The 23,234-nt window shown below is 44.1% G+C and overlaps 1 protein-coding gene across 1 annotated transcript in view; it reads left to right on the plus strand.

Annotated features, from left to right (window-relative positions):
- LOC144829331 (zinc finger protein 777-like) overlaps window positions 1-21,782 on the plus strand; it is a 104,774-nt gene extending 82,992 nt beyond the window's left edge. Inside the window, exons 7-9 of the mRNA XM_078688377.1 lie at window positions 8,147-8,254; window positions 9,048-11,967; window positions 21,403-21,782. Of these exons, the coding sequence (XP_078544503.1) occupies window positions 8,147-8,254; window positions 9,048-10,090 (1,151 nt within the window). The 3' untranslated portion in view covers window positions 10,091-11,967; window positions 21,403-21,782. The remainder of the gene's footprint in view (window positions 1-8,146; window positions 8,255-9,047; window positions 11,968-21,402) is intronic.
- The last annotated feature ends 1,452 nt before the right edge of the window (window positions 21,783-23,234 follow it).

Genomic DNA, 23,234 nt, shown 5'->3' on the forward strand with positions numbered 1-23,234 from the left:
CCTCTACCTGAGAGGTCGTCCCGACCACGACCGCAGCTTGTAAGAAGATCCGACGCCTAAAGATACCCCTTTAACCCGTTGCCCCACGGCCTTGGGTGGCCCAACCGACGGTGTCCAGGCAACCCCCAAGAACCCAACCTACTTCTCCTTCCGGTGGTCGCCTTCAGCAAACGTTGCCTGAGCCTGCTGCTTTTCTTCCAAACTGGAGATCCCCATTGAAAACCACAGGGCTCCCGACGTCTTCTTGGCACTCTACATCCGGTGGCCTCTGTGCCACTGGTGGTGCAGCTCCTGTGCTGTTTGGTGGCCCGGCAGTGCTGATCTTAACCCCAGGAGCTTTGCTCTCACAACTGAGTGGCCTGCTTATAAGCAGCCCTGTATCGAAGGCCCCCTAGCCCCAATGGCTAACATTGGGTCCTTGCTCTCTGCACCCGGCCGCCATAGTGTCGCTAGTGGTACGATTTTAAAGCCAAACTGAACCTTGGTTCTAAACCCCAGAAGCTATCCTTGCAGGTCATTGGCTTACCTGTAAACCGATAACCTTCTTTTCTCCCATAGGAACTAATGTTATGGTTTTCCTCCCAAAAATGTTTTAACTGTCAAACTGTTTTTGCATGAAAGAAAAGTGCTTTGAACCAAAAACTATACTTACCTGTGTTTTGTAAGATCCACAAGGGGATATCTAGGCATATCACCCCGAGTCCAAGTAATGAGAAAGTAATCAAAAGTAATCTTCAATGTATTCTGGACTGTTTTTTAGTAAATACAAACCAGTAACTACTTCAATTCCATTCAAAATTGCATTTCCTTGTAAAGTCCTGTGTATTTTTAGAAATAAAATCGAAGTATATTTTTCTTTCATACTTACCTAATTGATCTGGATTCTGTCTGAGTGTGTGCTATCATTTCTTGCCTGAGTGAATGCAATAAATGCTTAACACACCCTCCTGATCAGCCTAACTGCCCGACCACACTACCACGAAGAGAGCTGTTAGTGATTATCTAATTTAGCCTCTGCTATACGTCTGGAGGCCCACTAGACTCTGCACACTATACCTCTTTTTGGTATAGCATATACAGACCCAGCTTCCTACATTAACCAAATTACATTTTGTACCATCATACAAGGGGATCTGGCTTACTTGAACTCTGCTCTCTTACTTTCTTGTATAATCAAAGAATCCTTGTAGTACTACTTGATTACATCTGTATCTAACTTTGTTTTTGTAGATGGATTGGCCAATAATCCTGTTATAATTGGTGTGGATAATGAGGAAAATTAAGTTAAACAGTGGTCAAGTCAGTGCTGGACTTACCTTTCTCTTTCACATGATCTTCTTCCTGCTTTTTCACCAAAATAGATTGATATTGTTCTACTATATTCATTGGCTATGTTAGAACCCAAGGATATGTGATGCTCAGTAACTCTGAAAGTCTCTTCTGGACTATCCATCACCATCTGTCATTTCCGGGGTAGTACAGAGTCACTGCAAAGCCATGCGGCTTTTCCCACCAATGCGTAGGAGCATAGCTGGAAAAATTCACCTGATCCAGTCTGGCCCCTGAGAGTATTCTAAAGGAAAGTAATCTGTGGTTAGATTTAGTATCCACCAGAAAGAGCGTTACTAAAGGCAAGTAACATGCTCATCTTGGTCAATTTTTCCAACAATTTTGATGTTATTTCTTTTGGTTTGGTGTCTCCTCATCAGTACTGTGGATACAGTGTAAAATGGTGAATAACATCAGCAGTTCTGAGCTGGAAGGAGGTAAAGGTAGTTTATGCACTTTCATAGTCCTATTCAAAAGTATTGTGTTGCTGTGTTTTTCGTATTAAATGATCCAGTACTAACTTTTTGTTCCTTCTAATGTAACAGGTTGTTCACCAAAATCTTCCAAGGCAAAAGTCAGAAATGAACACTCTACATGTCATTTATCTAACGTTCTGATCATGGAGAATGCAGAATACTGCTCTGTTTTCTCCTCCCAAACTGTACGTCTCTCGGTTTATTTTTCCAAAATCGTATTTTCCTGATACATGACTCTCACTTTTGTCTTTTTCTTTATGATCTGCTAGTCTTCTTCTGTCAATTCCAAATTATTGGAATAGGTAGACTTTTGAGTTCCGGTTTAAGAAACATGTAAATGTACTAGTCTTCATAATCAAAATTGGGTAGATGGCTAGAATACTAAGGGACAGCAGCCTGTCAATGATGCTAGAAACAACTCTGCCTTTACTATTCATCTACCTTTGTGCTTTTCCTTCTTCATCCTACACTGTTTGCATATCTGTTCTTTAACCTCGAATTCCCTTGAGGGTTATCATGGAACATAAATGCTACCTCCCCCCACAATGATAACAGCTTTCATTAGGCTGCATGCATACCAGGCGCTACATGGATAGAGGTGCAAAAGTAAAGGAAATAATTTCTCAATTGCACTTTAAAACAATATGCGCTTTTGGAATGTTTGATACCTGCATCCAGACTGAATGACATGTCCTCAATGGATAATAAGAGTTATAACCCTAATTCTCTTATGTTAAATTGGAAAGTAGCCTCAAAACCAAATTCACAGCTTGTAAGCAATTAGGTTTGAAAAGTCCATTTGTATGATTGGGTTACTATGACCTATATTGTTTTCACTACTTGCCTAAGCTCAGTTGAGGACTTAAGAAAAGGCATTAACTTCTGTTCTTGTAACGTAATGGCTAGTTCGCCCCTCTGCTCAGCTTGAGCTATCAGCTGATAGAACAAGGAAAAGCAACATAAAAGCAATGATGGGAGAGAAGATTAAGTTTTAGAGCAGGGATTTAATATGGGAACCCGACTGGGCATGCAGCCTGGAATAGATGAGAACTGAAGAGTAGATTTTTCCATTGTTGTTCAACATGCTGGACTTGGAGGACCAAGTTTGGAGTTGGGGGAAGGGGGTCAGAAAGGTTATCACAGTGGACCAAACATTGAATACAACATATTTACCAACTTGCTCCACCAAGGAGTTCCTGCCTGACCCACAGCAGGAAGAATGTGGATAAAAGCCTACAGCTGTCTTGAATCTCCTGGCCCAGAAATGCTCCCAAGGCTAGTGTCACTAGACCTTTCCAGACCCACACTGCTAAAGAAATCCTTTTCCTGCCAGTGAAGCCAGCATGCCTTTATGGACCTTACCTCCTGTGGCTTGAGGATACATAAGGCATAGTCATGTAAGATTTCCTTTGTGGAAGAAAACTAGGGAACCAATTACACTAAGACATGTCCTTGTTCATGTGCAACATCTCTCCTGTGGTTGGAGAATGTAGAATACCCTGTCGCTAAAGAAAGCTGTTGCTGCTTCAAGGAAATCCAGAGGACTGGTGGGAAGTGGACATTTTGATGTGGATCTTAAGTAGGATTGTGGCAAGTCTTCTGTCTTAAAATCGCGTGTAAAAAACAATTCCTGAATATTTGGAGACTTTTTTTTATCAATATACTTTTAGTAAGAACATTTCCTGCAAAGATTCTGCAAGTAAGCAGAATTTAGAACAATATTGTAAAAGCTGCTGGTGGACTTACTGCTTTCTAGAGTCAACATCCTGATCTCTGTTGCCTTTTAGGTCGAGCTGGTGTAAGCAGTGCGAAGCACTGCGTCCAGCGAAGCATCTTTTGTTACTCACTTCCTGGGAATGTGAGACAGGGGATGGGCACGCGCAGGCGAATCTCCCATGTGAGCGCGCACGTTCACCCACACGTCGTGCACATCTCCTGTTCTACATTGCCAGGAAGTGGATAACACATACACACAGACACAGGCACACACACACACACACACACACACACACACACACACACACACACACACACACACCCACACACACACACACGCACACTCACTCACTCACTCATGTGCACAGACAGACACACGCACACAGACACACTCGCACACAGACACACGCGCGCACACATTCCCCCACCCCCCCTCACTTCCGCGTGTCCCTCTCTCCCTCGGCAGCCAGCGGGTCAGTCTCGGCATGGGAGCCCCGCACTGCTATCCGCTGGTCTTCACCCGGCCCCCCTCCTGGGACCCGGGACTTCAGCTGCCGCACTTTGCTTTAGCGCTGGGGCTCCCTCTTCATAACAAATAGCGCGCATGTGCGGGCAGCCCCCGCCCTCTCAGTCACAGCCTAGGTACTGAGCTGCTTTCTGTTTCTCTGTCTACCGTGTTCGCTGCGGTGGCTGCTGAACCAGTGTGCTTTGTGATGCGCCTCATATAAGATAGGGGTGGACGTGCGCCAAACAGATGATGGGCGGATGTCACAACAGGCTTGTTATTATTAGAGAAAGATGGTTATTTAGGCCCAGCCTGGCGAGTATCTGACAGCACCGGTCGCCTCCAAGCTCACCCGAGGTTTACTGCAGATGTAGGGCTCGCACTGGCGGAAAGGACATTTTATATTTTAATAGCTATGTTAAAAATGGTTTCGTGGTAATCAATTTATCGCTTGCGGAAGGATTAATAGCGGACCAAACTGGTAACCTGCCACCTGGACACATCTCTAGTATTTGAATCAACACTTAAAAATTCTAAAACTTGCTTTAAATAAACAGCAAAATATACCTTTCCTGGCGCTTTGTTTCTCCCCGTAACACAAAATTCCTAACGTAAATCCCATCGTTGTAAAATGGCACAGCGAGGACTTGGCACCGACCGCACGACAATACTTGACACACTGACCCTGCGCTGGAAATAGTTTACTAAGGGGCGTGTGTGTGTGTGTGTGTGTGTGTGTGTGTGTGTGTGTGTGTGTGTGTGTGTGTGTGTGTGTGTGTGTGTGTGTGTGTGTGTTTTTGTGTGTGTGTGTGTTTTTGTGTGTGTTTTTGTGGGTTTGTGTGTGTGTGTGTTTTTGTGTGTGTTTTTGTGGGTTTGTGTGTGTGTGTGTGTGTGTGTGTGTGTGTGTGTGTGTGTGTGTGTGTGTGTGTGTGTGTGTGTGTGTGTTTTGTTTTTTTTTTTCAAACGGCGGCAAACAGAATAATGAGGGTAGAATCAGGCGGGCGGACTCATCAAAAAACTGAAGTCTGACGGTCAAAACTTGCACAAATATAATGTATAAAAACTCTGCCCCAAGGACAAATGTGATGGCAAGTCCGTCTGGTTTACGTATTTGCTCAGAGAATGGCTTTTGAATATTTATCGAGTAAGGCACCTGCTGCAAGTGTACCTAGCAATTTCCAGGGTGTAATAACAAAGAGAACTCGGATGGTAACTAAAGTTCCTGAAGAATATGTGTAGAGTGTAGTCCGAGGTTTTTGCTTCATCATAAAATATCACGGAGGATTAACGTGCCAGTTGTAAACTAAAAGGTGGAACGTGCAGTTCACAGATTTTACTTTATGTAGATTTTCTCAGAGGGTAACTGCCTTTGCAGCAGAGATACACCTTTGACAAAAGTCGCAAGTTAATAACCTTATAAGACCGCGCTGAGAGAAATGAAGCACAGAGCTGCGTACAAACTGCAGACAATAAGTGAAGAAAATAGTTTTTTCCCCTCAAACATTCATTATACTAAAGTTGAAAAAAATGGTTCATATTGGTAGCAATAAATAATCATTTGGTTGTTAGCGTAGTTACTCACATAGGCACATACAGGCACCACCACAGCATCACCCTACACCACCACAGCATCACTCAGCACCACCACAGCATCACTCAGCACCACCACAGCATTACTCAGCATGCAACAATATGACTCAGGGCCACCACAGAATCACTCAGGGCCACCACAGCATCACTCAGGGCCACCACAGCATCACTCAGGGCCACCACAGCATCACTCAGGGCCACCACAGCATCACTCAGCACCACCACAGCATCACTCAGCACCACCACAGCATCACTCAGCACCACCACAGCATCACTCAGCACCACCACAGCATCACTCAGCACCACCACAGCAACACTCACCACTACCACATTATCACTCAGCACCACCACAGCATCACTCAGCATCACCACAGCATCACTTAGCACCACTACAGTATCACTTAGCACCACCACAGTATCACTCAGCAACACCACATTATCACTAAGGGCCAAGAATGCATCACTCAGCACAACCACAGCATCACTCAGCAACACCACAGCATCACTCAGCAGCACCACAGCATCACTCAGCAACACCACAGCTTCACTCAGCAACACCACATCATCACTCAGCAACACCACATCATCACTCAGGGCCAAGAATGCATCCCTCAGTACCACCACAGCGTCACTCAGCGCCACCACAGCATCACTCAGCGCCACCACAGCATCACTCAGCGCCACCACAGCATCACTCAGCGCCACCACAGCATCACTCAGCGCAACCACAGCATCACTCAGCGCAACCACAGCATCACTCAGCGCAACCACAGCATCACTGGTTCAAATATGCTCTCTCAATGTTTCAAGCTTTATTACAAATGTCACAAAAAGATGTTAATATTTCACTTCTGTTCTTGGATTTTCGTCACAATAAAATACACTGAACATAATCTTCACAAAAGTTATTTACAAAAGTTGAAGCTAATGCCATTATAAATTACAATAACTTTTATTTAAGTATTAATTATTTTAAAAAAAATTAAAAGCCATTGTTATTTGTAATAGCAATACATGTAAGTCACGTAAATACAACACATATTGCATTACAAATGCTATAGGTGTCAAATTTGCTAAAGTTATAACTATTGGCATTGTAAATGACAAAGCTATTAATTTAGCTATTTTCAAAACCAACACATAAATAAAAAATGTGTCATTTACAATACCAATAGCTCAAACTTTCCTAATGCGAGACCTATTGCATTGCAAATGCTTGTTTAGGAAGGAACTCAGATCTCGCTGTATGAGACTGACATTACCAATAAGTATTCCCATTTTATCTATGCTAGAACATTTGATTCCTGCATCAGATTTATTTAATTTTCTTGGTAATTTACTTTAATATAAATTCATCACTTACAAATTAACACAAATTAAATTGCTTTGAAGCTTTTATGTTCTTTATTTTATAATTATAATGGTATCATGAACTTTTGCCTGATGTACCACATGCATTTTCTCTAGAGAAGGACTGTCTCCTTGTGTCATATTACAAGGCATGAGCTCAATGCAAACAGAATTCAGTTTACTTTTACAATTTAGGTTAGTTGCGATTTTCTATAGGGAAGCATTTTTGCAGACTAAGAGCATCAGTAAGAGTTTGACTGAGCAGTAGAACTGCGAATATCAGTGGTTTCTCTGCTCCGCATAGAGTCAAAGGAATTGCTATGTTTACATCATGGCATCTCTGCCAACTACACCAGTGTAAACCTCTGACCTTGTGGCTCGTTTCTCAAAGGACCACAAGGTCACAGTGACTACCTTGTATTTAAATTAGAGAAGCACTCCTCCTGTTTTTTGCAAAAGAATATATGGTGAATATTTTTTAACTTTCTAATTTAAAAAAATATATATATATATATATATATATATATTTTTTTAAACCAAGTGTGCTACGGGGTGGCACGTTTGTCCAAACCGTGCCTAACTTAAACCATGTATCTTAAGTGAACGAACCACTTAAGTGACTACCTTCCCACCGTAGTTGGGCAGGGGGGAAGAAGTGAGCTTCTATCATTTTCGTTTCTTGTGTAAAAGCAGAAGTGATGACAGGCCCACCCCAGGGTCTGAATGACCGGCTAAGGCTCCTAAAGTTCATGAAACATACTTGTTTGTGGCTGGAAGGGGACACATTCAGGATTAACACTAACACACATTTTATCATTAAAAGAGGTCTTGCATGGCCAGCTAAAACCACCCTTAGTGCGACGGTAGCTGAATCAAAAATAGTAAATGATTTTAAAAGGTTCTGATGCAAAATTAGGGAGACAGTTGTACTTGGTAACAGTTATGAACTGGATGTTAAGAGAAAAGAAAAGGCTGGCTTGATTTAATTGCAAGTCCCTATTTGTTGTCAAAAGGGAAATAATTAAACATGTTGTGTTATGGGTTAGGTTAGCATTATGCTATTTATGAAGCATTATTTGAGTTCTACAAATTTGCCCAGGAATTAAACGCAGTCTTCGTTTATATGATCATTGTATTGGTTTACATTACGATTGTTGCTTTTTTTCATGTTTTTGTGTAGACTCAATAAGCAGCAATCCTGAAGTTATATTACTAGTTAAAGAAGAAGAGCCCTACTCTAGAGGTAACCATGGTTTGGAGAGGGGGAAAATGGCAACTGCCCATACAAGTGAGTAACCACTGTTTATATATCCATCTAGGCATGTCAGAAACAAAACACTTGTGAAATTCTTGCTTTTGACGGATAGAAAGGCAAACCTGATCAGTAAATTAAGATCGATTGGCAAATGTCTGAATTTTCTGCATACCAGTTAGTCAGAATCTGTGTTCATACGTCTCAGGGTTGAAAATAATAGACTAGCTAGGCTATGACCGGAGAGACAGCTAAGCTATTGTATCGCTATTTATCAATACATTAAGCTGGTGTACGCATACTCTGTTTCCTTTGGTAATATCTGTGTATGTTTCTGGTTTGTAAAAACTAAAACTAAAAAGAAAATGTGGGACACATAGCATCCGTGTTTCTCAAGTGTTAAATGGCATCTTTTAATTTCTGATAATCTTTCAACCAGTGTCTGAAATTCAATTCAACAGTATGTAGCCCTAAGTAAAAACGTGAATTAGTGGTCGATTATAAGACCCTGAGTAAAAAGTAACATAGTAGTCAAGCTTAAGGAATATTTGATTCCTCTAATTAGTATTGACATATGGGTTTGCTTGTAGATTTTTGTGTGGGCTGATTTTTATCTCATACAGCTGTTATTGTCTGTATATCTAAATATCATCTGAAACGGACTTCAAAGAGGTTAACTTAACATTCCATATCGTGGGTGTGAATTGATATCAATTTTAAATGCATCTGAAATGTTAATGGTCTTGAATGACTTGATTATTTAACAAATGTACTTATTTAATCCTAGCTGTATTCATTTAAACTGAATATTGTGCTTTTTTTTTTACAGAAGATGTCATTGCAATTTCAAAAAAGAAAGAAATGTACACTAAGGAACTTACTGCAAAGCGTACATTACGTATGATGCCATCAGGCAAACATAGGGAGAGTTTCTTCTGGAGTTCTGACAAACAAATTAGTAGTCGGCAAATTAATTCCAAATTAAATCATAGTTTAAAACCATATAAAACTATAATTGATGTCCAATGCTCCAGTGGAGCACAAAATCCCATTTTTCAAAATCAGTACCACATGAAAGCAAGGCAATCTCCCCCACATGAGATTGGAGAAATACTAAGTGATAATTCAATTGGAACACCTCGCCAACGAATACGTATAGGACCTAAATCTTTTCAGTGTGATGAGTGTGGGAAAACCTTTGCTAAAAGCTTAAACTTTTCCAGACATCAAAGAAGCCACCCGGGGGACAGACCATTAAAATGTACTCAATGTGGAAAATATTTCAGCAGCGCTTGTAGTTTGTTCAAACATCAGAGGGTCCACTTTGGAGAAATACGATATAAATGTACAGACTGTGAAAAAAGCTTTGGTTTTCTTAAACAACTGCAGTTTCATTTCCATCAGACTCATATAAGACAAGAGACACATCCTTGCACGGATTATGACCGAAAACTCAAAAGCATAGAAAGCTTGCCACTTAGAAAAAAGTCAGGCGAGAAGCCATACTTGCTTGTTGACCATAAGAAGATTGGAACTGCTGAAGTAGGTATTATTCAACACCAGGGAATCCCAGCACGAAATCTACAACATAAATGCACATACTGTGGAAAAGGTTTTCAACAGAGGTCCAATCTAACCCGACATATGAGAATTCACACAGGAGAGAAACCTTACACATGTACTGAATGCGAGAAGAGTTTCAATCAAAGTTCAACTCTAAGAAGCCACCAAAGATGTCACACAGGGGAAAAACCATACAGATGTCCTGAATGTGGAAAATGTTACAGCCGTCTATCATATCTCTCCCAACACAAAAAAACTCACAAACGTGTTCAGACAATGGCACAGTCACTCATAGCCAAACTTGAGTGAATTATTTATTATTATTTACATCCAAATGCCTTCAAATGATTATCTGAGTGATTACAAAATGCATAGTTTTATTGGCTAACGTATAGCCAATACAATAGTATAGGAATTAAAAGATATTTGTTTATAATTTTAAATGATGCTTTTAAACAATTTTACAAGCTGAAAAGAATAACATAAAGAGAACAACTAAGTGAAGATAAGAAGAGGAAATGGCTAATAAACGTTTTGCTTTAAAAAAGTGTGGATGGTAGCAATAAGATATAGAGTTGATCTAGAGTTGAACATAAAAGCAAACATTTGAATGTGGGATTGATGTGGAAAAACAAACCACTTCTTAATACTGGTGAGCAGTTGCTAATTGTTCAAAATAGTAACTGTGCTATTTAGAAATGCAAAATTCCTTAGCATCTGTTTAAAAAACAAAACTCAAAAGTTGTCAAACGAAATAATACAAAGAAATTCACTAATTTATGCTCAAATATCTCAACTGCATGAGGCTACTGTAACAAAGGTACAGAAGATGAGTTGCAATTTATTTTTAAATGGCTATATTGTTTTGATTTTCGAACTTCTATGCCAGACTATCCTTTTGCAAATGTATGTTGTACTCCTAGGGGTACACAATGTAGGTATGGATAAAGTTTGCATACCCTGTATAAACAAGAAAATGTACAAAATCCCCTAGAGCCAATTACTGCTGTGAATCATGAGAAAAATGTGAACTTCAGTGACCGTATTACATCAAAGCCTTCTAGAGAAATGGGGCTAATTTACAGATTAATCTGTGTTTTTTCCGCTGTAATTGAAAACATATATTCCAAGTTAATAAAATTGAAAACCTCAGTCATCTAATAGGATTTAATGGATGCCTTGCAACTCATGGTATCGTTCTGGAATTACTCTTAAAAATGTATTTCTAATAGATACATCTGCTTGCAAATTCCTCACCTGTTGAATATCCCCAGGTAGTGTACTGGATCTGTAAACTTTTCATTACTTTTCTAGGCTGGTTGGGGCTTTTGCTCCATTCCTGCGCTGGAAGCGGCACCCGCATGACGTCACTGGAGCCAGATAGTGGCAACTCAACACTCCGTCAGTTCGCTTTTTTTCGTGTGTTTCAACTAGGATCTGGAGCTGCTCATTGTGATTTTTTTTTCATGTTTCTAGTGTGTTGCTTCAACTTTTTTCAAAATGTCATCAGTACTGTATGTAGGGATGTTATTGCTACAGATGTCTGGCTTTAATCCCTTTTGTACTTGTAATGGATAAATGTTCATTTCAAACCCACACAGAGTATGCCTGTGGTCCTTGGAATCAAAGCATTACTCTAGGCTGTGCCCTTGGCAAGAGTGGGTCTCCATGCCGATGAAGGCGGAGGTCTCCCTTAAAGTCACACTCCTCTCCCTCATCTAAGTCATCCTTAGAGGAGAAAGAAAAGCAAGATGATGACTCCACTTGGGGCCGACAAAAGTCAAGAAATAGGCCGCCTTAAAGCACTCAATCTCCTGTTGTATCTTCCTCAGAGCTGGAACTTGTAGGCATCACTCTGCCTGAGGAGCCTTCTCTAGCAGTGCTGCCTGCTCTGGTGCCTGCCACAGGTCCCATCCCCGGGCCCTCCACTACCATTCCCATTCATGGTTCATAAACAAGCTCCGGTTTATTTGGACATACTTCCATAATGGCACTGTTCAGGTCGGCTGTGGTCCCCATCTTGTTTGTCTCCATACCTTATGGGTCTGTTTGGGACTCCATTTGTATTTCCACTGGCATCTCTCCTCTCCATGCCTTTTGACCCCCAAGGATCCCAATCAGAGAATACCTCTGGTGCTGGCTGGAGCAATTTCAGCTCCAGTTTCTTCACCAGTAATCTTCCACTGGTTAGGTTTAAGACAGTGAAGGCCACTGCCCATTTCTGGCCTAGAACTATGAACAGTTCTGGAATCATTTTTGGGGCTTTTCAGACGGCTTCCCCTTTTGGCAGAGTGAGCCCTCAAATCTGGTTCAAGAGTGGATGCAGCTGCTGAGCTAATGGAAAGGATTGTCAGAACCAGCAGCCCTACTTCTCATCCTAGAGGAGTCCACGCAGCCGGTTGAAGGGTGGATATCCTCCTTGTTGCAGGCATGCAAGGCCATAACCTTTAAGCAGCAGGTCTTACAAATATTAGAAAGGGGGTATGCTTCACCCTTTAAACGGGCTCCTCCCTAGTCCATTCAATTGAAGGATTACATTTTGATTCTGCGGCAGGAAATGGCAACTGTGCTGCAGAAAGAACCAGTGCAGTTAGTCCCATACGTGAAAATTGGCCCTGGTGCTACTCTCAGTACTTCTGTGTCTTCGTCACAACATAGACCTTAGGGTCTTGAACTTTTTCCTTCACAGGAAATTGCCATGATGCTGTCTCTAGTTCTGGTTTACTTGCACTGGAAACAGAAAATTGGATGGTGTCCTTTGGTGACACATATCTCCATATACCGATCCTGCAGTTGCACAGGAAGTACCTGCATTTTGTTGCAGGATCCACACTCTACCAGTTTGCGGTCTGCCCGTTAGGACTAACATCGGCACCTCGGCTATTCACCAATAGCCAGCCATCAAGTTGATGGCTCGCTTCCTGCATACTATTGGTCACTCACACTTGCTTGCATATAAGGGCTCACCAGTGGTGCCTTCATCTGTACTGGTTCCTGCAGAGGCGTGATCTGACAGACACCATCTTGATCTCTCGGGACACTGTGGTGGACAGGGTTGGTTGTTGGTGGAATGGCACCTTTGAAAGGGTGTATCCAATTACCCTGCTTCAGCCACAGTGGTGAAAGATGCTTCCTTCCTAGGGTGAAGTGCAAATCTGGAGGAAGTGGAGATGAGGCACCTGTGGTCTGCAGTCAAGCAGGTACTTCATATCAATCTGCTCGTACTGCAGGCAATTGACCTGTCACTGAAAATCTTTCTCCCATCCCTTTGCAGACCGTTCTCCCATCACTTTAAAAAAAAAAAATGTGTTTATTCAAAGTTGCACAGTAAATACATTACAGTGGCATATGCAATCGAAACTGCTGGAAAACATACCAATTCAGGAGTTTACACTGTAGCAAAGGACATATAGGATGTGCACTTTTCTTTTTTCTCCCCCAGTCTTCTCCCCATGTCAACAGTTAAACAAAACCAATACAGGCAAAACTCAGTGCTGTAAGTAACAAGGAGGTAAATCCACGCGTGCAATCATTACATATCCAGTATGTGCAGCCAACATTGTCATTATTTCAGGGCATGTGGCGCTAATCCAATCTAGCAAGCGAAGGGACACACAATCACATATCTAGGCATAAGTGGAGGCAGTTACATGAAGAAATACACATAATGTTCGGAAACAAAAAGAACACTGAGACATCTCAGTCATATATAGTCTTATATAATAAGCAGCAAAAGGGGCTACCCCATTCAGCCAACGTCACAAAGATCACAACTTCTCAGCTGGCAGCATCGCCTATCGCCCCAGAGGGAGACTGCACAGAGCTGGGGGTGCTAGCTCCAGCACGTGACCACTGTAGAAACGGTTCCCAAATGTCTTTGGGCCGGGAAGCAGAGGGCATGAGTTCCCTAGTTGCGTATGTCACGTCCGCCAACCATGCATCAAATTTAGGCAAAGCCCTACGACCCCAATGTATAGCCAAAGAAGTAGTATGGCATGAAGTTTTCGATTATTAGGAGCAGTATCCCTCACATATCCCAATGGCCCAAGGGTCGGGGAAGGGTCATCTGTTCTGAGGAGGATCTGATTAATTGCAGAAAAAATGGCGTTCCAATACTCAGCAAGCATTGGGCAGCTCCAGGCAACATGTAAAAAAGAAGCCTTTTCAACGCCACACTTCCAACAGTTAGTGTCATCCTTTAGACCCATGCGATGCAGCGATATCGGTGTGGGGTAAAACCTGTGCAAAACTTTGAAATGAATTTGCCGGAGTTTATAGTTAGGCGATAATTCAGTTAGTTGTCTGCAGCAAAAGGACCACTGATCTTCTGTCAGAGGCTCCTCCAGTTCCGCATTCCACGCCTGCATGGATTTCGGCACTATGATAGGGGCTTGCTCCTGCATACCGTTGTACAATCTAGATACTAGTTTCTTGGGGGATGCTCTAGCAAGCACGTTTTGGAGCGCCTGCAATTGTGGAGGTTCTTCAGGAAACTGACCCCAGAGCGCCCTACAGGACATTTTCAGCTTATGATAGGTAAATAGATCAATGAAAGTTAGGGGCTCGTCATCACCACCCGGTTGGGGGTCCTGAAACGTGCCATTCGGGTATAAGTCAGCAAATGTACGTAATGGCGCGCAACGTATGGAGATATCACCTCCACTTACGGCCAAACATGGCATCATAGGGTTGCATCTTAAAGCGATTGCCGGTGCGTATAGGAGCGGAAGGCGAGCTCTCTTCTGGAGTTCCCGCCACACCCACCGAAGCATGTTTGCTGTATCGATGTCCAGGGAGGGTCGTGGTGCCTCGCCATATAGCGCCACATTGAGTGGTAATGGAGCCACGGAGTCTAATTACACTGCAACGTGTGGTTGGTATAGCGTCGGATACACCCAAAAATGAACAAATTGGGCTTGCGCACACAGGGCGTAAAGCTGCATATCAGGAGCGCCCAATCCCCCCTATCGGAGCGGTAGCGTCAAGAGTGCCCAAGATCTCTGGCCTGACCCCCAGCCCATATCAGTGATAATAAGGTAGATCTTAAACAAGTGTAAAAATGTTTCGTTAATGGGATGGGGATATTCACAAATAAGTAGAGGAACTTTGGCAACACCACCATTTTTGCCAGTGCGATCCTCCCTACCAAAGACAGACGGCGTTTGTTCCAAATAGCTACTTTGGTTTCCAACCAGTGCGCCGCTTTTCCAAAGTTAAGGGCCCATATATCCAGTATGTTACGACTGATCCAGATGCCTAAATATTTAACAGAGTCCGCCTCCCAGCGCAGGGGATAATCAGACCGCACTTCAGGGGTAGTATCTGTTAGCGGGAACGCAACCGACTTCGTCCAGTTAATCGACACACAAGCCAGGCCTTCAAATCGTACAAATTCACGAAGCAGAGGATTAAGATTTACGGTGGGGTTTATGACATATAGAGTAACATCATCTGCGTATAGAGAGATCAATAGGCTACGGGAGCTAAAACTTATGCCTCTCGCCATGTGGTGTTGTCTAACTCTTGCAGCAAGGGGTTCCATGGCAATGGCGAAGAGCAGCGGAGGCGGGGCAACCCTGTCTCGTGCCTCGTGAGATGTCAATGGGCTCGGATAACAATCCATTCACCTGCACTCTTGCTTTAGGGGAGGTATATAATAGGCGTATTAGATTAATGAATAAGGGACTGAAGCCCATCCTGCTTAGAATCCTGAATAAAGAAGGCCATTCTAGCGAGTCGAAGGCTTTTGTAGCGTCTAAAAACACGACTGCTGCTTGTACAGTTGGGTGAAGGTAGTGCAATACCGAAAATATAGTTCTTAAGTTATGGGATGTTGCACGCCCCGGTATGAAGCCGGATTGGTCCGGCAGGGCCACCATCGGTAGTAACGGCTGTAATCTATCGGCAATTATTTTTGCGTAGATTTTCACATCAACGTTTAGGAGGGAAAGAGGTCTATAAGAATCTAATGACTGGCTGTCTTTATCTGGTTTTAAAAGCGTTATGATCAGGGCTTCGCGCATGGACTCGGGTAGAATTCCAGTTTCGAGGGCCTCAGCAAAAACTGCGTGCAACCGCGGAGCTAGTTCATCCGCATAGGTCTTCTAAAAGGCAGTTGTGAGGCCATCAGGACCAGGGGCCTTGTTTAACGGCATACTCTTTATTACCTTGGTTATGTCTTGAGCTGTGATCGGGATGTCCATATATTCGCGGTGTGCGTTGTTAAACCACACCAAGGCTATGGTGTCTAAATAGGCATCGAGGGAATCTGGAGTCATATTTTGTTTGGATTTATAGAGATCAGAGTACAACTCCGTGAAAGTGTGAAGAACTGCTTCCTGACCCACCGCCACCCCCCCCCCCCGTCTGGGGTCATAATGGAGTGTATGTATGTGGACTGCGGTCTGGTGGAGATGAGGCGAGCCAGTGTCCTGCTGGGTCTAACCCCCTCCCCGTATCTACGGGCCTCTGCCTGCTTGCCCAAGAACTTCACTTCTTAGCCTTCAGTTGAACCGCTAGGTCAGGCGTGGGATTGTCGCAAAGCGTGATTCCATCTCCTTCAGCTCTCCCTCAATCTTGCTTAGCGTATTTCTAATGGCTTTTAGTACCGCTGCCTTACGCGCAATACACTGCCCCCTGATCACCACTTCAAATGCGTCCCACAGGACAGACTCCGTTGACACTGAGCCCGCATTTGTTTCAAAGTATTGAATTATGTCTGCTCTTATTTCTTCAGTAAATGCCGTATCTAACAATGCATGTGGCAGTAAGCGCCAGGTGAAGGCACGAGTGGGAGCATCTGGCACTTTTATTTCCAACAAGCACGGAGCATGATCAGAGAGCGATCTGGCCTGATTACACACATGCACTGTCCATGTAGCCACATCCTGCGATACCAGCCAGTAATCTAACCTCGACCAAGCAGCATGGTGACTCGAAATACAGGTGCCCTCCCTGACAGTCGGGTGCCTAGATCTCCATATGTCTAGCAAGAAACCCTCTTGGAGAATATCTAGCAATGCCTGCCTGGCATTGGCGTGCAGCGGCCTCGATGCCCCCTTACGATCCAAATCATCATTCAGTACAACGTTAAAATCTCCACCCCAAATGACAGTGGGGCAGTCCATCAATGCTATTTGTGCCCATACAGATCTAAAAAAGTCTGGGTCGTCGACATTTGGGCCATATACCGCTGCCAATACCTATGGCTTCCCCAGTAGGGTGCCGTATACCACAATAAATCTGCCCTCCGGGTCACAGTGCACATTATATTCCTTCCAATCTAGTCCTCTTCGTACAAGGATGGCCACCCCCGGGAATAATTAAAGTAAATGGCAGAATAAATCGAGCCCCATCTTGAGTGTTTTAGTCTGGGGGACGATGTGGAGTTGATATGTGTCTCCTGCAAGAAGCAGATGTCTATTTTGTGTGAGATACCCAGGCATTAATCTCGCCTTTCTGCCGTCACTAAGCCCGCGGATGTTCCAAGTTAAAACCCTGGTCATCTCCATTGCAATGTTGATGCTGCATTCCCACTATATAATAATTGTCTAGTCACATATCCAAGTTCAATGATCGCACAGCGCAAACGAGAAAAGTACATAGCACTCGCCAACAAACCCAACAACCCCCCCCCTCCCACCACCCACAGCAACCCCCCGAATAGGTTGTGTCATAGCCTCCCCTAACCTACGCATAGCGTAAACATAATAAAAGGGTACAAACATTGGGAATCACCCCTTGAGGGCGTGGTATCCTGAGCATACACCCCTGTTTGCACAGGGTGGCTGTGCATTTCAACCTAGTTGCTAGTGTCTGAACTTGATATATCAAATCTATACAGTAGCCAACGCGCAGGGCGCACAGTGGAGTTCAGCATGAGAACATAGCAAGCCCAAAGGCATAATATAGCAAACTTTGTAAACTTGTAGTGCTCCATAGCACATGAGCGGAACATGTAAACAGCATAACCTGTGAACGGAGGCAAAATCCCTCTACCTCGGAGCAGACGACCCTGAAAGCAAGTCCAGTTGAATCCATCATTGTCACTTAGATGACCTCCTTCCTCCCCCAGCTGTGCATGTTTCCTCTTTGGCCTAGTACTGCAAACATGCTTTGCGAATTTCAAAGCAGACTTAGCGTCTGTGAAATAATGGGTAGTACCATCATGTGCTACTCGCAGTTTCGCTGGGTACAAAAGGGAGTACTTTGTCTGCCTGCATCAAGAGCTTTTTAGCTGGGATGAATTCCTTTCTGGCCGCCTGCACTAGCGGGGTAAAATCAGGGTAGAACGAAATGGAATTGCCTTTATGTGTTATTTTGCCCTTCTCTCGAGCAAGACGCAGTATCAGATCCCTGTCCTGATAGTTAAGTAGCTTAACAAGAATGGGTCTCGGCGGCGCACCCACAGGCGGTTTCTGGCCCAGCGCCCTATGTGCACGTTCAACTGTGAAGACCGGAGACAAGTTCGGATCAAATAGTTCATGCAGGAGGTCCGCGACAAAGGTCTCCATCTTGCCAATGGCGGTGGTTTCCGGAATACCAGTTATGCGCACATTGCATCTACGGGAACGCGCTTCTAAGTCATCCGCCTTTACGCGCAAGAATTCAACCTCCTTCTCCAAGTTGGTCATTTGCTGTTTGGACTCCTGCCTGAACTCGCAGCATTCTGTGTGTCTGTTTTCGAGGCAGTCGAGGCGTGTTTCGTGTGCTCCAACCTGAGTCTTAACCGACTCGAGTTGAGACGTCATGCTGTCGAGCTTAGAGTCAATACTCCGAAGACTAGATCTCACTTCCAGCATTAGCGCCCTAACATCAATGTCTTGATCAGCGTCCGGCGTATAATGTTCTTCGGCCACGCGATCGTGTTCATGTTGCTTTGCGTGGCGTCTCTGCTCAAACGTGAGCTTAGGTTGTTTTGGGTCGCCCTTACCCATCTTAAGTAATACAGTGGGGTACTGGCCAAGAGAGTCGTATGGTGGGAGGAGGAGCTACAAGCAGCCGTATGGTCGCGCCTGCAGGCGCCTACGAACTGTGGTCAACCAATGTGCAAGACTAATGTCCACTCCTCCAATGTCTCTGCAACAGACTGGGTTCGGGACTTACTGCGCACAGCACGCTACTTATTACCGTCCTGGAGGTCAGTGCTTCTCAGCCAGTCTCTCTTCGCAATAAGTATGGGGCGAGATCCGCCTTTCAAATGGCCGTTTTGGCGTATCCCGCAGACTGAGCACCAGCGGCGAGTAAATGCCCCAGTCGTAGAAGGGTGACTAGCAAAATCCCCTGATGTGTCGAGAGTAACTCGTTCTGCAGCTGCAGGTGGCGCGGATCAACGGCGGTTTCTACCCCCACTCAGAGGTCCATCAGCCAAACGGAGGGTAGTACAGGGCTCACACCAGGTGGATGTCAGCGCAGTTACCAATGCACCGCACGGGTCAGGTCACTTAACGCACGCATTGGAAAGCGCGTGAAATGGCGGTGTGTTGCAATGCAGCCAAATAGCTCGATCACGGTATACCAGGTACAGCCCAATCCCTGAAGTGTCTGTGCGACAAGGCTCCCCCGGCGAACAATGCAATTATCGCCCTGAGCACGTATAGTTCGAGCTTGCTTACCGGGGCTCCCCGACCGCCACTCCGATTTTAAAATGGCAGCCCGCCAGGCTTCACGAAAGTTAGGCAAACACCTCAAAATATAGCCCCTGCTTCACACTTGCTCGCGTAGATGAGTTCCTCCGCTCACGTATGTGCCCATCTCGCATCTGTTGGAGTACCTCGCTCACCTTCACGATGACAGGAATACAAACGCTGAGTACTGACCCACGTAGGCGGGCCGGCACAACACCGGGCTGCAGTAGGATGCAACTTCCGATCAGGGCTCCACACCAGGCGGGCTCCACACCCGCGGCTCACCGGCAGATCTCACGGAGCCAGTATCTTTACGGCGGATCGCACCAGGATCAGCAAACTTTTTCCACTGCCGCCCGACGCCCTCAGCCACCTCAGTCAGGAGATGTAGGCGAACTTTACAGTTTGTGCAGGATTTTTGGCAGGATTAATAGCGCAGCCGGCAGAGCTCGCTCAGAAAGCGGCCATGTCGCTGCTCGGCTAGCCACGCCCTCTTCTCCCATCACTTTGCAGACCGTTCTGCCCAGATCTTGACAAGCGATGTGATATGTAAACAAGCAAGGAGTGGGGTCTCATCTTCTCTGTTTGAAAGCACTGAAGCCCAGGGCTTCCACACTCAAGCACAGACTCCGACTGATGACCTACCACCTGACTGGCCACTCTGAACACCAGAGTGGGTAGGCTGAGTCTGCTTACTATGGCAACCAGAAGGGGTGCTTTCAACAATTGGTGGTCCAGACCATCTTTGCCCTGTGGGCACCTCTCAGTGGAACTTTTTACTACTTGTGCAAATATGGATCTTTCTTATCTACTGCGCTTTGCCATCTCCCTTGTCCAGCAGGATAGTGCAGGGATCTTGGTCAGGGGTTACATTGCAAACAAAATGAAATCTATGCCGCTGACCAGTCATCTTTAATCAAGATTTCTTTAGTGGACTGACATATGTGCCCTCGTACATCTTTTGTTATGTCCCAAGTGGATTTGACTTTGGTCTCAACTTTTTTGAAAGAGGCTCCCTTTGAATCCCTACCTAGTTACCAGTTGCGTTTCTTTGCCCCTTTCAACAGTTTTTCTTGTGGCCATTACCTCACCGAGGCACATCAGTGAGCTGCTGGTTCTGTGTGTCTATCCACTTTTCACTTGCTGCTACTGAAAAAAACTTGTTTAAGGACTTTAGTGACTTTCCTGCCAAAAGTGGTAACCCTGTTCCATCTGGGTCAGTCAGTCACTCTTCCTTCTACCCTCTGCTGCATTCCAACAGTGAGTAGGAGAAACTACAATGGCTAAGCAACTGGAGGACTGTCAGTCACTATATTGACTGCATAAAGTAGATCCGGTATGAAGACCAGTGTTTGTGTTGTGCTTGAAGTGGAACAAGAAGGGCAATGTAGTCTAGAAGAGGACGTTATCACGCTAGATCATTTTGTGCATCATAATGTGTTATGCCCTTGCCAATAAGGAATCACCAGAGGAAATCTGCACCCATTTCACCAGGACAAAGACTTCAACATCTGAGCTTACCACAGTATCGCTGTAGCTGCAATTAGTCAGTCTGTCACTATGCTTTCACTATGTACTTTTGCTTGGACTTTGATGTGACAAGGGTTGGACATTTCGCACATTCTCTGCTCCAGGATTTCCTTGTCCTCTTATTCCTATGGACCCAACTCGCGGGATGAGGTACTGCTTTGAAATCTATTTACTAGATGAGGAATATGAAGTTAGAAGTATCCATCATAAGAAAAAGTTACTTTACTACAGTAATGATCTTTCTGATGGATACCCTTTTTTGAAAGATGGTTATTGGCAACCATTTTGAAAAGGTTCCAATCTAGTGGTTGCCCTGTACTGTCACAATTAACATGTTGCTTCTTTGTCTGTTCTAACAGCATGGAAAAAATGGACAGGTAACTAGTGCTCCAGCTTGTGCGCTGTATGACCATGCCGACAACATGCAGGTGGTGCAAATTGGGCGTGTGCCCCCTACCCACATAGGAGATCTGTGAAAAGTTTCTGGATCCAGTCTGGCGCCTGGGCATATTCAGAAGGTGAGGAATCCACTGGAAGATAGTGTATCAGCCAGTAAGATAGTAACTGAAGGTAAGTACAGGCAAATCTTGGTTGGCAAATATTTTAAAAGTGACTTGCCGCTTATTTACTTGATTCCTTTGCAAGTATGCATACGGTAGAAAATCTAATCCGCTAAATGCAGAAATCAAGATATATATATGTGTGTGTGTGTGTGTGTGCGCATGTGTATTTCACAGAAAAATGGTCTTCACTTGGAAATATTTTCCTTAATTCACAGTGCTGACTTCATTTGTAGGAAATTCGACTGTCCTAAAACATTTTGATAAAGTGAAATTGATGGTTTAGACCGCATTCCTCCTATCTTTCGGTGCTGGTAAAAAAAACACTTGACAATGAGAGTGCTGCTCACAGAGCAGTATTAAGCACACATGATAAGCTTACCCTTGCAGGCTGAACCTCTATGCAAGTATGTACCAATGTATTCTCCGCATGTATAAAAATGAACATTGTAAAGAATGCTGTCATCCAAAAGTTATATAAACTGTACCAATTTGCATTTTATTTCCACATTTTCATTCTTGTTAAACCTACAAGACTGAAAATTGCTTATAATGCTTGTTTTCATTTAAAATTTCACTTATAATCATGCAAAGCCTTTCAATAAAACACATTTGAATATCAGCATATTATATATTCCCCCCAAAAAACAAACCGTCTCAAAACATTGACAGGCATTCCTGCAGTCTCAAGCATGCAAAATAAAACTGAGGATGACACTTAAATCCTACAAATATTTTTTAAAGTGTACTAAAATCATCATCATATAATATAAACAGTGAACAATTAGCATTTTTAGTTTTTTTTGGGTATGGTAGGGTTTGTGTTGATCTTTCGGGGACGGGGGTGCAAAGTAAAAAAACGGGCCAAACATATTTTAAGTGATAATAAGCTTGTTGTTTTTTTAATGACATACGGCAGGCTGTCAGCACATTAATACCAGTGCATGGATCTCCGGTTTCATTTAGATCCTATAAGGAGAGGGGCACACATTGTTCATTTCAGGTCTACGGTCCCTACGTTGTGCCAATGAACCTTAAAACAGGGATTGCAAACCCTTAAAGATATTTTTTTAAATACAATGCTGTGCCACACGCTAGGTCCTATGTTCAACCCATGGCCAGAGAACATGTACAGCAGGGTTTGAACTTCTGCAGAGGGTAGATGACCTGCCAATCTTTCACAGTGTGTGAAGGAGATGGAGCCTTGGAAAGGGCTGATCCTCGTTCCCAGAGCCACCTGGGATGCTCTCTGTACTTCACCAAGCCCACTACCCCCCCCCCCCCCTACTGTCCAAGAATAATAAGAGTTGCTGAGGCTGTTGCTGATGTCCTGGGGTGCTTATCACCTTTTAATGGACTTCGGCTGCTTACAGCCACAAAATATGTGTAGTAAAGCCTTTTTTGTGCAGTGGGTTCCAGCTCACCTTCCCTGCCACTGTGTGATTTTGGCACCCCACCGGGTGTCAGTGTGAAGGAAGCCAAAATCATCTGACACCGGGTGGCACTGTGTGAGTTAAAAGGTCTTCGGTAGATGAAGGGCAATGGGTCAGCCACAGGGCCTGGTTTTAGGCCACATCCGAGGCTATGCCCAACTATGCAAAGCCTTTGAAAACGTGGGGGAGGCCAACTATTGCTGCGCATGGCCCCTTTACCTTCTCCCCAGTTATCAAAACTTGTTGAAACTCAAGATTCTTGTAACACCCTTAACTTTCCAACAACTTGCCATTTACCATGCAG

Source organism: Lissotriton helveticus, chromosome 4_1 (genome assembly GCF_964261635.1).
Source record: "Lissotriton helveticus chromosome 4_1, aLisHel1.1, whole genome shotgun sequence".
Classification (NCBI taxonomy): Eukaryota; Metazoa; Chordata; class Amphibia; order Caudata; family Salamandridae; genus Lissotriton; species Lissotriton helveticus.